The 16,236-nt window shown below is 48.1% G+C and overlaps 1 protein-coding gene across 7 annotated transcripts in view; it reads left to right on the top strand.

Moving 5' to 3' along the window:
* The window catches only part of TPST2 (tyrosylprotein sulfotransferase 2), a 50,925-nt gene extending 41,256 nt beyond the window's left edge, over nucleotides 1-9,669 (top strand). For 4 of the 7 annotated variants that reach the window (XM_045081494.1, XM_013063524.2, XM_013063525.2 and 1 more), the window contains 4 exons: nucleotides 1,049-1,265; nucleotides 4,570-4,620; nucleotides 7,432-7,480; nucleotides 9,166-9,669. In XM_045081494.1, coding sequence (XP_044937429.1) covers nucleotides 1,049-1,265; nucleotides 4,570-4,620; nucleotides 7,432-7,473 — 310 coding nt within the window. In that variant the 3' untranslated portion in view covers nucleotides 7,474-7,480; nucleotides 9,166-9,669. Of the gene's footprint in view, nucleotides 1-1,048; nucleotides 1,266-4,183; nucleotides 4,214-4,569; nucleotides 4,621-7,431; nucleotides 7,481-9,165 lie in introns of those variants that run through there. The other 3 variants (XR_006607170.1, XM_004766544.3, XM_045081493.1) reach the window with 3 other exon arrangements.
* The last annotated feature ends 6,567 nt before the right edge of the window (nucleotides 9,670-16,236 follow it).

The following is a 16,236-nucleotide window of genomic DNA, read 5'->3' as shown; positions in this document are numbered from 1 at the left end:
TCTTTTCCCCCGCTCTTCCCAAGTTATCTGAAGGAAGCATCTAGAAACAGACCCTGGATCCTGGGAGTTCCCCTCCCTCCAACGTACAAGGCCCTTGACCTGTAGTCGGTAGGATCCTCATGATTCAGATGGCTGGTTGAGCTCGTCCTAGGGAAGAGTGGAGAAGCACATTCAACAGGTTGGCGGTTCCACTGTTGCAGCTGAGGGTGAAAGGAACCAAAGTTGCCATCTTTAGGGGCATGGGGAAAATAAGCTATTCAGGGACACTACACAGCTGGAGAAAAGAACAAGGCATTGGTGAGAGTCATAAACCAAAAAGCACAGCATATGATTTCTGCTTTAAAACCTGTAAACCGAACTATAGGATTTCCTTGTGTGTGTGTGTGTGTGTGTGAGAGAGAGAGAAAGCTAACACCTCCTGAGACCTCACAATATGCCACATACACTCCTCTGAGAAGAACTCCTTTACTCCCCAGAACAGCTCAGTGAGGTGGGTTCTGCCATTATTCCCATTTGTAAGCAAGGACTAATAGAGGAGGTTCAGAGAGGTAAAGTAGCTTTCTAAGACTACACAGCCAGTGTCGGTCCAGCTGGCATTTGAACCCAGGCAGTCTGGCCCCAGAGTCTGCCCTTAGCCACTCTCCTGTATAAAGCACAGAAAACGGATTGAGAGGGTGGGCCGCCCAAATGGTAAGACGAGGTCCCTATAGGGAGCTGGTGCTGGGAGTCGTGGCCACTCTTAGCCTTACCATTCATGTTTTATAATTCTTTCTCAAGAACAAAATATCCTTCTTAGCCACAAAAATAAAATGTTATTTTAAAAAAGTCATGAAGTCCAGGAAACAGAATTTTAAGTGCACATCGCCTGATACTGTCTTCCGGCTTCTTGCTGCGTGCTTTTATCCCCAATGTAGAGAGGAGGTATGAGGAAGCCAAGTGACTTGCCCACAGCCTCACATCGAGGGGGGCACAGCTGCCCCGGGGCCCAGTACCCCCAGCCTGTCTGGCTGCCGAAGGTGCCATCAGGGTCTCCCTGTGCCCCGCCCAGCCTGTTCTTTCTCCCCAGGATTGAACGATCCACAGACCAGGTCATCAAGCCTGTGAACCTGGAAGCCCTCTCCAAGTGGACCGGCCACATCCCTGGGGACGTGGTGAGGGACATGGCCCAGATCGCCCCCATGCTGGCTCGGCTTGGCTATGACCCCTATGCAAACCCACCCAACTACGGCAACCCTGACCCCATCGTTGTCAACAACACACACCGGGTAAGTGCGTGCATACTGCACTCTTGGCCTGCAGTGGGGGTGGGACATGGGGAACTGTATTGTATTTCCATTTTTGCTTGGGCCACAAGGAAGCTCAAAACCAGTTGGTAGCCAGTCTGTCTCACACTAGAACATCTAACAGTGGGTCCATTTGTGTACTGATTTCATCTGATTTCTCTGTGATTTTTCACCCTTTTCCCACTATGTCCCTAGCTGTGTGTCTGTAAAGCTCATCAGGTCTTTGTTGAGACAGAGTATGAATTAACTATTGGTCCCTTTATTGCCCCCATAAATTTTAATGTTGATTTCTCAGACAAATGTGAGCTCAGGGCAGTTTCAAGTACTTTTTAAGCTCTCCTTAGTTGAGGTGGTCAAGGAAAACGACTGAGATGAGATGTTTTTAAAGCATTAAAAGTCAGCTAATCCTGCATAAATGAACATTTAGCAAGTTCATGGTCTTATTTACATGTTGCTGTCATGCAGCTTCGAGTCTCCTTTGGGTGCGGTGTTGTGACTTCCTTAGAGGCACTGAGTTAGTGAAAGTATTTGAGCATGGGGCCCAGGCCTGAGGCCCTGCTAACCCTCACACCATTAAGATCCAGAGTCTTAATTCTGGCTACACTCAGCATTTCCAAACACACTGCTGATTTTAGAAAGTAAACCTTTCTTTCTTTCTTTCTTTTTTTAAATATTTTATTTATTTATTTGAGAGAAAGAGAACAAGAAAAAGAGAGAGACAGCACTAAGAGGGGGCCTGACACAGGGATTGGTCCCAAGACACAAAGATGCTGACCTGAGCTGAAGGCAGATGCTTAACTGACTGAGCCACCCAGGTGTCCAAAAAAGTAAACAGTTCTTATGTTGACAAGCCAAGGAACAAAGTCATAATTGTTGTCACTTCCCCTTTGATTCTTCAGTGACTCAAGGAGAAAGACTCTGATTGGTGCTAACAAGGCTTTAACGCCTCTCCCACAGAGGTGGGCTCTCTTAACTTGGAGCTTTGGCGGCTCTGCCCTTGTGATTGAAGTGGGTCTGGGCGCTTCTCTCCCCCTTGACGTCTGTAGATTTTGCAAACATGTGTTTGTGGAAATACTCAGAGATGCAGTGTAGATGTGCAGGCCGTGTTGACAGTGTTAATATTCACAACCTGGATGTGGTCAATGTTTTATTATTCAGTTATTTTAAATCTTTATTATTTGTTATGTTTATTTTTTAAGAGTATTCTTTAGGCTTTACTTAAATGTGTTTCATACACTTTTCTGTACACATGATGTATTTCATATAATATTTTTGTATTTATTGCATATATCTTTATATGATTTTTAAAAAATCATTTAACTGGGTTAAAAAGAAGAAACAGCAGCCAGGCGTGATCTTGAACTCCATCCCGCAGGCTCTTCGCACCTGCAGTGGCTGGGCCAGGGTGAGGACCGCGGTGACGGAATCTCTTTACCCTGTGTTCTTAGGGGCCCAGCAGCTAACTGCTCTGAAGTCTCTTAAAAGGCAGAGAGGTCCAGGGTGCCTGAGTGCTTCAGTAGGTTTAGCCACTGACTCTTGATTTTGGCCCAGGTCATGATCTCAGGGTTGTAAGATCGAGCCCCATGTTGGGCTCTCTGCTCAGCAGGATGTCCCCTTAAAGGTTCTCTCTCTGCTTTTCCCCCTCCCCTGCTCGCTCTCACACACTTTCTCTCTAAAAAAATAAATAAATAAACATTTTTTTAAAAAGTAAATAAATAAAAAGATGGGAAGCCCCTGGCTTGTCCCAGGATGTGGGTCAGAAGCTCCCACGGTAAGGCCTGACTTTGTGTATTGTATAGAAATTTAAAGATTTTGATGAGCAAGATCTACTCTCTGAGTCTGTTTTTAATTTGTTTCAAAGGAGAAATGTCCCTGGTTTCTTCACAGGCGGCTGCCCGACACTTGTTTAGTTTTTATGGTAGTTTTGCTATTACTGCAAAAATAAGTTCCTGCATTGAAAACAGCACATGCACATGCGTGTGTGTTTCTGTGCATGCATGTGTGTTTCTGCGCATGCGTGCGTATGTTCCTGCGTGTGTGTTTCTGCGCATGTGTACCCACGTGCGTGTTTTTGCGCATGCGTGCATACGTGCTTCGCTGTAGACACCGGGTGATCCTGTAACAGATCTGGCCATCTGGGACACACGGACGCTGGGAGGACCCCGGTACTAATGAACTTGTCTGCACTTACACTGCACATTGCAGCTACCAGTCAGTAACCTCCTGTGGCCCCAGGATGTGACGGGTGATATCTGGTCCACGTTGAGAGGCATTGTTAAGTGTACACTGCACATTGGATTTTGAGCTCCTGGTAGCGAAGACAGCATGTCAAGTTTCTCCTGAATAGTTTTTACATTAATTATACGTTTAAGTATGAATATTTTAGATATCTCAGGTCAGATACAAGATAGAACTGGAATTATTTCACTTGATTCACTTTTGGGGGGTCCGTTTTTTTGTTGTTGTTTTTTTTTAATGTGGCTACTAGACAATTTAAAATGACATAGTTCGTTCACATTACATTCTATTGGACAGTGCTGGTCTGTGTGGTGCTTATATATGGAGATATGGTGGAAAAGCCTGGGATTTTCTTTGCCCTAGCTGTGACCTCTTCCTGGCATGCTTTTCCTTCAGAGCTAGGCTTGTCTGGTTTTCCAGTGTTGACACTGGAGGGCTTGGCTCAAAGATCACTTGTTCTGAGAGGTCCTTTGGGACCACCTGCTCAAAATAAGCCCCTTGGTCACTCCTGAACACATCCCTTTATTTTTTCCCTGGTACTTCCCGTGGTTTGATATAGTTTTGTTTGTGCTTATTACTTGTGCATCCTCTGGCTTCCTCTCTAGAATGGAGGCTCTAGGAGAAAAGGAATTTTAATTGTTTGTTTAATATTGTACCTCCAGAGTTTAGGATAATGCCTGAAATAAGAGGAGGTCAGTAAATGTTTGTTGGTTGGGTGGATGGGTGGGTGGGTGTGTGTAGGCACGGATGGATGGGTGAATAGGTGATGAATGGGTAGATGGGTGGATGGACAGGAGAGTGGATGGGTGGGTGGATGGGTGGGTGGATATGTGTATGGACAGGAGGGTGGCTGGATGGGTGGGTGGAGAGGTGGGTGGGATAGGAGGAAGGATGAATGTATAGGTGGGATGGGTGAGTGGGTAGATGGATAGATTTGTGGGTGGTAAATGGGTGGGTGAGAAGGTGGAGGTGACAGGGTGAATTTTATTTAAAAAAAAATTTTTTTTAATCATTTCCATGATAGAAATACTTCGTTTTTCTTTCCTAGGTCTTGAAAGGAGACTATAAAACACCAGCCAATCTGAAAGGATATTTTCAGGTTAGAAACCCCAAGGGGAATTCTGAAATCTATTCATTGGACTGTTGCACTCGCTTGCACTAGCTTGGACACTTTGCTTTCTAATCTGGCTGATCATTTTCTTGTTAGAAAGTTGGATTGGGGGGAGGGTAGGTCGGGCCACAGGCCCTCCCAACTGTCTGATCCAGCTGGAGCCAAATCGCAGCCCTTCTGCTTGTGGCCCTTCCATCACCTTGTCTCCTGGCTTGAGAGCAGTTGGAGCTTCTGTCAAGCTCTCTGTCTCTAGCCTGAAATTCAGTTTTATATAAAGTGGCAGTCCCCAAACATGACCCAGCCCAGAATTTTCATCAGTCAACCAAAAATCGAGAACCATAAGGGTCACGTGGTGTAGGTATTCCCACGAGTGTAGACCTAGAAATACCCCTGCATCCCTGCACCCACCTCCCTGGCTGTGCCTCCCACACATCCTTGGTATGTCCGAGGCGTGCAGTCTGGGGATCATGTCAAGAAGGACTGCTCCCTTCACTGACATGATAGCCCCCCTTTAAATGAGGGGTCTTAGTTTGTGTGTATTGTTTTCTGTTTTAAATTGGGAGAGAAAGGGTGCCAGTCTCCAGTTTAATAATTAGAGTGCTCGTTATCTGGGGTCCTTGCCTTTTGGGCCCATCCTAGTTCTTTGGGGATGGCTTCATGCTCCCCTTTTGGGAGTCTGAGACCCAACATATCTTCTTGCCGCTGTGAAAAAAAATGTTGCCAGGATTAGTCAGCACTAATTTATTGCCTGCTTTAACCAAAAAGATGATGTAACAGGAACCACACACAGAAGTGGGGGTGGGGAGAAGTAGTTGCCCCCCGAAATGCCTTTTCATTTTTGCAGAGTATCCTTTTTTGCCTACCTGAATAGACACTTGACATTCCTTGCAGTTCTATCAAATGAGCTGCTTGGGTTTGTGTTCCTCATGTTTTCCCATCTTTCAGGTTTCGCAGTTGCCATTTGGGATGGTGACATAGTGTTCTGTAGAACGCATTACGAGCTACTGTTGCCCTAAGATCGTGTCCAGTTTCTGCAGTGTCCTGAATGATGGCACATGTACTTCATCTTGATTTTGCCTCTCTTCTATGGGATGGGGTAGAGGGCTTTGCCGACCCGTTCCACTAGAAGACATCATTATGGACCGGCATTGGTGGGTGGAAGGGCATTTTAAGTTTTAAGACTCTTGACCCAGAAGGGTAAATTGTCGTAAAGAAGAGTCAGAGCCGTTTACGTTCTCTCGCGGTATGTGGCGTACTCAAGATCTCTGGCTGGCCTGGGACTGTTTCTTGCTCTTTTGGGGACAAATGAATGTGGAGGAATGTCAGGCATATGCACTGTCATCTCGAACACTGCCACGCTCCAGAGAGCTGCCCTGCCAGCTGCATCGGGCCCCTGCTTTCTACCTTCATCTCCCTCTCTGTCCTCCATGGGGCACCTGGCTTCCTTCATGGTAGTGCAAAAAACTGGAAAACAGTCTTAAGGCAACAGTTCCATGCATGACGGCACGTGCATTCCACGGGCCCTTCTTTAGCCATCTGGAATAATCATCCTGAAACCCAAGAGATGGAAGAAAGTAAGCAAGCCAAACAGAGCAGCTCACACGTTAGAATTGCAGTGAATGCCGAAACAGAATCCTCATTCATTCGAGGCACCAAACACACCCTCCTCCCTCTGCACCCCATTCCAGATCTTTGCTGTTCCTTTTGCTGGGAATGTTTTTCTGGCCAGACCTTTGTGTGCTTCTCATTTGCATCTTTTAGATCTAGGATTATGGGGTGTTTCCTGACCCCAGCAACTGAGTTCTGATTCTCCGGACACCACCTGGATTTGTTTGCACAGTGACCCCCAGAGGTCATGTCAGACCCCACAGGTTAAGGGCTCGGTTCCAGAAGACTGCCGGCACCTCGGATGCCAACCACTGTGGGGATCCCAGGTTACCCACACTTCTGCCCAGCCAACTAACATTTGGGGGTTCCTATGACTCCCTCCCACGTCAAGAATTTGCTAGAACAACTCACAGGACTCAGGAAAACACTACTTGCTAGATCAGTGGTTTATTATAAAGGGTATGACCCTGGAGCAGCTGTGAAGAGGTATACAGGGCAAGGTACAGGGTATAAGGGGTGTGGAGCTCCCAGGCCCTCTTCGGGCATACCACCCTCCTGAACTTCCTGTGTGCTCACCAGTCTGGAAGTTTTCTGAAGCTATTATGTAGGGGTTTCTATGGAGCATTCGTGAAGTAGGTATGGTTGATTAAATCATTGGTATTAACCTGCTTTCTAGCTCCTGTCCCCTCCCAGAGTCATGCTTTGGTCTTTCTAAGCCACCAGCGCCCATCCTGAAGCCAGACACCTGTCATCTCATTAACATACAAAAGCTGCTTGTTATCACTCCGGAGTTTCTAGGGTTTTAGGAGCTGTGTGCCAGGAACCGCAGGACAAAGAGCATATGTTTTATTTTTCATTATGCTACAGCTTAAATGTCATCCCCTAATAGTGGCCTTTCCTGGACCTCGAAGTCACTCATATCAGCCCATTATGTTGCCTGGATGTAGAGGGGACATCATCTGCATATGTGTTTGTAAAGGCCCTGCCCGCTGGCATAGAAGCTGCAGAGTAGGACCAGGTTGGTCATGTTCACAGCACCCCCAGCACCTGGCTGGTAGTAGGTGTGCAGTAAATACCCCATGAGCAGTACGTGCCTGCCCCCCGTGATGTTGAGGCTCAGCCTCAGGGCAGTGAGATCCTGGCCCCCCAAGCTGGCTGTGACCCCTTCCTCTGTGTGTTGTCTTCCTCCAGGTGAACCAGAACACCACCTCCTCCCACTTAGGAAGCTCATGATTTCCAGGTAGGCCTGCAGACTTCCCTTCTGTCCCCTCACCTCCCTGCCAATGCCCTCGAAGCCCAGGAGGGACTCTGCTGAAAAGCTTGCCCTTCCAGAGCCTCCCTGGGGAGGAGTGTCCACCAAGGTGGGCTGACCTAGCCCCAAGGGGGGTTTCCATGGCAACAAGCTGGGGAGCTATTTATAGAATCACAGCTTAGTCTCCTAGCTCTGGATCAGGTGGGGGCCGGGATCATTGCAGAACCAACCAGAAAAAGGTTTGTACCTTGGGGAGGGGGCACCAGGGACCCATGTGATGGGGAGGGGGAGTTCTAGACATTTTGGCACAGAATGTTGTCTGTTTATCCTGCTTCTATAAACAGAATCGAGTTGGCTCAAAGCAATTAATGTCCTAAGAAAAGCTCCAGGCAGGTCTGGTCTAAGAATAACCCCCAGGGCTTTGGACCAAGTGGTGCTCCTGGGTTACTCCTTTAACCCCGAGGATCCCTGGGATGGCTGCTGACACAGAAGGAAGCTAGAACCCAGAGGGGGGCCGGTCTTGCCCAAGACCACACAGCCAGCACATGGCAGCATTTCCTCCTTCCCCGGGCATCTTTTTCCAGAGTTGGCTTTTGAGGAACAATTTGAAGGCATGTCTATCCACTCGTTAACTTGTGCAGTGGTAGGAGGACACGTTCTGACCTTGGGAAGTCAAAGATTTAGGAACCTACTTCAAATTGACCTTCTCCCAGCCTCCGTTTGTGACACCAGAGAAGGGGAATGGGGTCGGGGGCTGCACAGGGAGCCGAGAGAGGAAGTGAGCTGGACCAGGTGGGCGCCTGGGAATCCAGGAGGCCATGCGCCTGCACTGTGCATGTGGGCATGGAGTTAAGGCCCCAGGAAGTGAACTTCCTCTGTGTCCGTGACCCCACAGAGAGGTTACGAGCAACTCGCATGGGTGTTCTCCCTTTTGCTCTAGACTATGAAGAAGCTTCCAGCCTGGGCTCTATTTTTAGTCTCCCAATCTCATTTTTAAATAATCGGTATATTTTCTAGTTTCCTTCCTCCCTCCCCCTCCTTCCTTCCTGCCTGCCTTCCTTCCTTCCCTTTTTTTTTTTAATCCACTTTGCACCAGCCTCAGGCCCTTGCTTCTTCGGGGATCCCGTCTTGGGTGGTGCTGAGATCCCAGGGTTCTGCCCCATCCCCGAGGCAAGAAGCCTCCTATGGAAAGCCTCCTATCTCCATGAGCCTCCCTGACATCTTCCCCTCGTTCTCATTCCGCAGATTCTTTAGCAGAATTTTGAACCTGCCTGCTGACAAAAGCCTGATATATTTCCCACTGTACTCCTTAAATGAGATACCATACACAGGGCACTTCAGTGTCCCTGGTAGTCAGCTGGCCGGAAACAAATGCCCATCCTTCCCTCCCCTCCAAAAACCCACTGGTGTTTATGATGTAATCATCGCCACTTTCCCTTCATAAGTAGAAAGAGTCTGTGTTTGAGGTCAGGCGGATACAGGCTGGGATGGATACAGGTTGGGATGCAGGTGAGAACCCCAAGAATGCTTTTAAATTTAAACTCTCTCTGGCCATCTGGGGTGCCCTGAAAACCCCATTCTGTGAATATGCACAAAGGCCATATGTTCCTAGTCACACATAATAGGAAACGTCTGTCTGACTTTGAGCCTAACACAGTTGTCTCCCTGTTCAGATCTCTGCAGATTGTTGCTGAGAGGAGCAGACACTTGGCATTCGAGTGGAAATCGGACCTCTAATCCAAGCATATTGCTTGCTATTAATCGCCCAAACAGGACCGCTACTGAGGAATGTATTTGCGTATGTTTGCAAAAGCTGCCTCACTGAAAACTTCCCTGGAGACTCTCTAGCTTTGGAAGCCCCCCCCACCCACTCAGGGGCAGAGAGCGGAAGGGTGGGCGGTAGTCTGGCTTTTGAAACCTAGGTATTTTTTAATCTTTTCCCTCAAGAACTTTTTTTTAAGAAATGGATTTGCCATTTTTCTTCATTTGCAGGACCGCCTTGGTGGCTTTGTTTGCGGGGACAAGGCCCACACCTGTACCTCTCCTATTTGACCCTCACTTTTCAATTCAAAGAATCTATTTAAGAATTTAATATATGAGGTTTTCTTTGATTCTTCCTCAGTTTTACTCAGATTCAGAGAAAAAAAAATTATTTGAATAAAGTGAACAGAGACTCATTTGTCTATGCTTGACTTTATGGAATGAACGGATTTATTTTTTCTCCATATTGGATTTTTGTTGAGTGGATTGATGACAGACGAACAAGGTTCCCATCTCGGGTGCTCATCAGGCGCCCTGAGTTCCTGTGTCAGGTCCCCTGAGGCTGCTTGCTAGAGGAACTCTCAGACAAACTACTGGACTCAAAGTCAAGTTCATTACCATGAAAAGATGCAGATTGAAGTCTGCAAAAGAAAAAGGTGCACAGGGCTGGTACAGGGAGATTAAACTTCAGGGATCCTCACCCAGTGGAGGCTTACAGGCACTCTTAATTCTACTGGTCACGACAGGCAACAAGCATTCCATCAGCAAAGCTTGCCTGAGCCTTGCTGTGTGGCGATTTATTGGACATCAGTTGTAGGCACGGGGCACCTGTATGACTGATCTCAATTACTCTGTCTCCGGCCCTGCAGAGGTCAAGTGATCTGGCCTGATCCCGGGCCCCACTATAAATCACATTGTTAGCATGGAGCATCAGGTCTGGTGTGCCCCAGGGTCCCTGGTATGCAAACTTTTTAGACAGGATATCCCAAGGGCTTAGAGATCCTCTCCCAAGAACTGGTAGAGGGTCATTGTTTGCTTTGGCACATGCAGGATGTGAATGGTACCAGCCTGCTAAGTTTGCTCTGTGGTCTGCAAATGCTGAGGGACCAGCAGGGCCCAGAGCAGTTTTATGTCTTTAAGGGTTAAAGTGTTTTATCCACAGTCCCTTGCTTCAAGGCTTTGAGAAGGCAAAGGCAAAAAAAGCCAGGCTTTTCAGTTTCCTAGTGGTTTGGAGCATAGATTTTGGAGTCAGGCCAACTTCCTGGCTGTGTGGTTACTGCCTGGGCCTGGGTGGTTGGAGCATCACGAGACTTTCCTGCATTTCTCTGTTGCATGGCCTTGTCCACGTGGTAAGCTGGGGCTTCCTGACGGCATGGTGGTTGCAGGCCAGCCAGACTTCTTCAGTGGTGGCTGGCTTCTCCCAGAGTAGGTGTTGCCGGAGGCTGGAAGCAACAGAAGAGCCAGTCCATTGAGGGATGTGCCTGGCCCAGAGTCACTGCCACTGATTTTGTCCTAGGCCTAGGGCACCTGCCCACCACGTTCAAGAGAATAGAGAAGTTCCCCCTCTTGGAGGTGGAGCGGCAAAGTCACAACGCAGAAGTCCAGGTGGGTGAGGGAGGTCGTTGTGGCCGTCTTGGGACAGCATAGCTGTCCACGGCCATCATCCAAGCCAGTTTCTCGCATCCTGTGAGGTTGTCGAATAATGTAGGAATTCCTCAGATTATGAGATTTCTCTCTGGGAAATACGACGTTAGCCAAATGTTCCCTTTCTTCAGTAGGTACAGACTAAAGACCTCTCTTTCCTTTACTATTGAAAGCACAGTGACTCTAGATCCCCAAAAGGCTCAGTTGTCCAGAAACCCAGGCGTTTTTGGTTGCCCACACTTTGCCTTGGGAGCAGGGACAGTTCTTCCCATGGAGGGAGCTATTCCAGGCCTCCCGAAGCCCCACATCTGGGCTGAGAACCAAGAACACATCTCTTTACCCCCGTCCTCATTCTCTCTTCTCAGGGAACATTTTTGAGGACAATGAACAAAGAATCCCATTCCTTTGGGTGAAAGCCCTCGCTCCACCCACTAGGGGCACTCTTAATTCCTGACCAAGTGCTCCTGACCAAGTACCCTCCACCACCTCCACCAGCTTAAACCCATTCACAAGTGTGGATTATTCTGATCTGACCTTGTTTCCATGGTAACAGTTGGTATTTTTAATGGGCTGTTGTATTGCCTTCTTGTTTCAAAATAATGATAGACTCCTATGAGGTTGCAAAGGTGCAACCCAGGACCCCGTGGATCCTTCACACAGCTTCCCCCAGCTCTGACATCTTGGACCAACTGTTGTGTCCTATAAGAACCAGGAAACTGACCATAATGCAGCGCTCTTAACTAGCCCACAGACCACAGGCCTGGTTGCATTTTCACCATTTTGTGCATAGGCGTGACTGTATGTGTGTTCTCAGAGTTCTGTCCCCTTTCAGTGGCAGACCCTTCCAAATGCTCCCCACCCCTGCATGTGCACGCACAAAATCACATGCAAAAGCTTAATCTAAGATACATAAATGGTGTGTCTGAGGGGAAGAACATCCCCATCTCAAGCTCTGGTAACTTCCCTTTGAAGCCCTTACTCATGGTCAAGGTCTTGCACTGATGTACCTGGTGATTTGATTCAGGTTGGTCTTACTGGATTCAATTCGGTCTTACTGGTCCATATACTATATGAATGCAAGAACCATTATTCCCCATGGCCCCCCATTTACCACCCCGCACCGGCCAGGCCTAGCCCGTCATGGGCTGGGAGAGCCAGTGGCCAAGCGCCCCCCAATAATCCTCACCTCCAAGGACTCAAGCCCCTTTTGTATGCTGTCCTTTTCCACTGAACAGGGATAGGGTTCTAGGTTAATACAGGTTTCATGGTTAAATCTGAGTTTCAGATAAAACAGTAATTTTTCAGTCTTTTACAATATTTCATGGAACATACTTACACTAAAAACTTATTTGGTGTTATGTGAAACTCCAGTTTAACTGGGAATCCTGTATTTTTTGCTTGCTAAGTCTGACAGGCCTCAATAGGGCTGGCCATGTAACTGAGAGGATACTAAGGACACAGCAGTGTGTGACTTCCTTTGTTGTGGCTTCAACCTTGTTCCTCTTTTTTTTTGAGAGAGAGAAATGTGTGTGTGTGCGTGAGCAGGCTACGGGCAGAGGCAGAGGGAGAGGGAGAGAAAGAATCTTAAGCTGACAGCCACCCCCCCAACAGCAAGGAGCCTGAAACGGAGCTCGATCCCACGACCCTGGGATCACGACCTGAGCTGAAGCCAAGAGTCGGACGCTTAACTGGCTGAGACACCCAGGTGCCCCTGCCTTGCTTCTCCCTTAGTCACTCATGCTCAGGCAACTCCAGTCATATGTCATGAGGACACTTGGCAGCCAGAAGTAGAGGTTCACATGGCACGTTCCGGAGGCCTCCTGCCAACAGCCAGCACTAGCCTGCCCCACTGTTTGAGCGAATCGCCTCGGAGGTGGATCAGCCAGCTTTGGTGGAGCCTGCAGGGAACCGCAGTCCTAGCTGACCTCTCGACCACAACCCCCAGAGAGATCCCAAGTTTTGTAGCAGCACCTGAGTCAGGCAGCTAAGCCACTCTTGAATTCCTGCCCACAGAGACCATGTGAGATCACACTCACTGTTGCCCTAAGCCGCAAAGTCTGGAGGTACTATAGTACATTGCGATAGGTCATGCAGAGGAGCAAAGGAAATATTTGTGAATGAGCGAAGGAACCAGTGAATGAATGAGTGATGAAGGCTGAGGTTCCTCCCCTCCCCCGTGCGCTCATGAGTGTGCTCACCCTGCAGATGACTCCCAGGCCTGTGGATCCTTGGGTGCCGGAATAGTCTTCACAAATCTTGAGAGATAAGTAAGGTATCAACCATCTGTACGAAACATTTCAAGGGAAACCAGATTTGCTAATCTCAGCTCATCTGGATTGCCAGTCCTCCCCAGTTCAGGACACACTCTATATTTTTGTGACAAAATCTGAACTAAGAATAACCCATGTGCAACTGTATAATGTCACTGTCCTAGAAAAGGTACTTGTGCGAGACTTTAAATATATCAGCCTTGAAATGCTACTGGTGGATTGTTTCTATGGTACCAACCTATTTAAAGTTGTAACTAAGGAAGGATTCCACCCCCCCCCACCCCCGGCGGCCAATCAATCTTTGGAAGTCAGTATGGAAACAGGACGTTAGGGCATTATAGGCTGTGGAAGGGGGTGATGAGGGCCATGGACTTGGGAAACATAAACTCCTGGAGAAGTTTGCAGAATCCAAGAGCTGATGTGTACAGGGTGTTGGTGCCTAAAACCTCGAACAGACAGGCCTCACCCTCTATGTAGTAGCTCGGGTAAGTTGGCAGAAATGGTGTGGGTGCCCCAGGCATGGGGCAGCAAAGGGAGCACCCATCTGGACATCTGAGCTCCTGGGTTTCAGGCCTGGCTCTGACCTTCAACCCGCTGTGCATGCCTGTGCATGCCCCTTGTGGCACAGCCCCCTCCACTGTTTCGTGTGACAAGTGTCCAGGGCCCTATCAGGCTCCTGCTGAGGAGCCTTGTTGCCTGGCAACCCTTCTGGGAGTGTTACATGCCTGAGCACCTCATTGGGAATCTAGACACGGGCCTGGGTGTCCCCCAGTCCCAAAGCAAGGTGTTTTTGGGAGGCAGTGGCTGAAGATCGTGATGTACAGATATGAAATCAGGCATCTACCTCTCTGGTTGCCTCTCCCCTTGCTCAAAGAAGGAGACCGAGCCTTTGAACCCAGAGACCTGAGAAACCACTGATGTTTGAGGCTGAGAGCCCTCCCATGCAGAGGTGTGAGGTTGGGTCTTTCAAATGTAAACAGCCATAATCATTTACTAAGCTCTTACTAGTCGTACTATGGCCCTATGGCCGGCATCTATAGATCCATTCCTCAGCCAACCCCCCCCCCTTTTAGAGAACTACTGTCATAATCCCCATTTTGCAGGTGGAGAAACTGAGGTGCAGTGAGGTGAAGCTACCTACATCACGGAAGGAGCAAAATGACTTGGATCCCTGAGGTTTTACTCCAATAACTTCATTAAAAAAAAATAATTCTAGGGGCGGCTGGGTGGTTCAGTTGTTAACCCTCTGCTTTCGCTCAAGTCATGATCACAGGGTCCTGAGATTGAGTCTTACATCAGGCTCTGCCCTCAGGAGGGAGTCTGCTTCTTGCTTCTCCTCCTTCCTCTGCCCCTCCCCTGGCTTGTGCTCCCTCCCGTCTCAAATAAATAAAATCTTTAAAAAAAATTCTAAGTACAAAGAGAATCTCTTTTTCCCCTTAATAATTTGAGACTAAGCTGCCTACTTGATGCCCTATCACCCACCCCACCCCACCCCCGGCAAATATTTCCAGCAAACGAAAATATTTTCCAATGTAACCACAGGACACCCAGCAGAATCAGAAGATTAACATCGACACATCACTACCATGGAAACCTCAGACCACATTTAAATTTTGCCAGTCATCCCCATAACTTCCTTTATAGCAAAAAGGTCTAGTTCAGAATCATGTGTTGCATTTAGCTGTCATGTGTCCTTAGACTCCTTCTGTCTGGAGCACTTCCAGGGTCTGTCTTTGATTTTCATGACTTGGGCACCTTTGAAGATCACAGGCCAGTTTGTTAGAGTATCTCTTTATTTGGATTTGTCTTAGATATCTTCATGATTCCTGCGTCTTTGACAGGATCACAGGAGTGATGCTAGGATCTCAGGACATCCTATGACGTCTGTTACGTGATGACCACTGTCCTGTTGTTGGGCATGTGCACTCTGATCATGTGATCAAAGCCTGTACTGTTAGTGACCCCACCGCAGTCCACAAGGCCCCCCTCTCCAGAAGCTACACTGCGGGGCCATTTGGTGAAACAAGTCCACGAACCTCAGTCCCTGGTGATGAGAATAACCGCAGCTCCGCCACATCGGCTGTAAAGCTAGGGAGAGAACTACAGAAAAGCCAAGCCTCCTCCTATCTTTGATTTTGACCTATAAACAGAAACATATACATTTCCAGGCCCAGACTCAAAAGGGTTTATCTTGTCTCCTTGTTTGTCTTCACTCTGCTCCCTGGTGGAGCTCTTAGTCTGCTAAACTCTCTCCCCTCAGTCATGTCTTGCATGAAACCTCACCTTCTAATTTCTTTCCTGAGTACATACGGTGTGTCAGGCACGGTGACACTGCATGTCAGTGGGGATACAGAGACCATGAAGTCACAGTGCCTGTCTCATGAAGATGGCCATTAATTGGCTTCCTGTAGGTAGGTTCTTGATTCGTTAATAACGATAGGAAGTTAGATCCATATCTTTGACTAGAAGTCCAGGGGAATTCTAACAATCGCCTCTTGAATCTTTCCATCACATGGAGGAGAATGAGAAAGAACATAAGCGAACATTGACAGCTAACACCTCCTAAGCACCTGCGGTGTGGCAGGTACAGTTGGAACAGCTTACATATTTTATCTCACTGGATCCTCAACAATTTTGCAAAAGAGGAAACCGAGGCTTCCAGAGATGCAGTGGCTTGCCTGAGGCCCACAGCTATAAGTGGCAGAGCTGACATGGGAACGGCATAGCCTCTGTGCTTACAGAGTCCCAAGGCAGCCAAGGGATTTCCTGGAGGGCAGGTATCTGCTTCCTTCATTGTGTCCCTTGAGCCTAGCACACAGCAGGCACTCCCTACACATCTATTAGATCAGAAGATGAATGAATGTATTAACCAGCTGGTTGGAAAAGAAGAGAAGGGAAAGATTTCCTGGAGGGAATACCTGGGACCTCTAGAGCTTTCCCGTTCGTTCCTGCACTCACTCTATCAAGCTCCAGAGAAGGCAACTGCTCTGTGCCCACGACGGTGCTTATACTAAAGGACCGCAAAGATACAGGGGCCGTCTTGACTTTCATTATTCCCGCTGGCAGGCC

This window comes from Mustela putorius, unplaced genomic scaffold (genome assembly GCF_011764305.1).
Source record: "Mustela putorius furo isolate JIRA1106 unplaced genomic scaffold, ASM1176430v1.1 tig00000578_pilon_pilon_pilon, whole genome shotgun sequence".
NCBI classification, from domain to species: Eukaryota; Metazoa; Chordata; class Mammalia; order Carnivora; family Mustelidae; genus Mustela; species Mustela putorius.
Note: the sequence above shows the minus strand (reverse complement) of the source record. Positions and strands in the feature narration are given on the sequence as shown.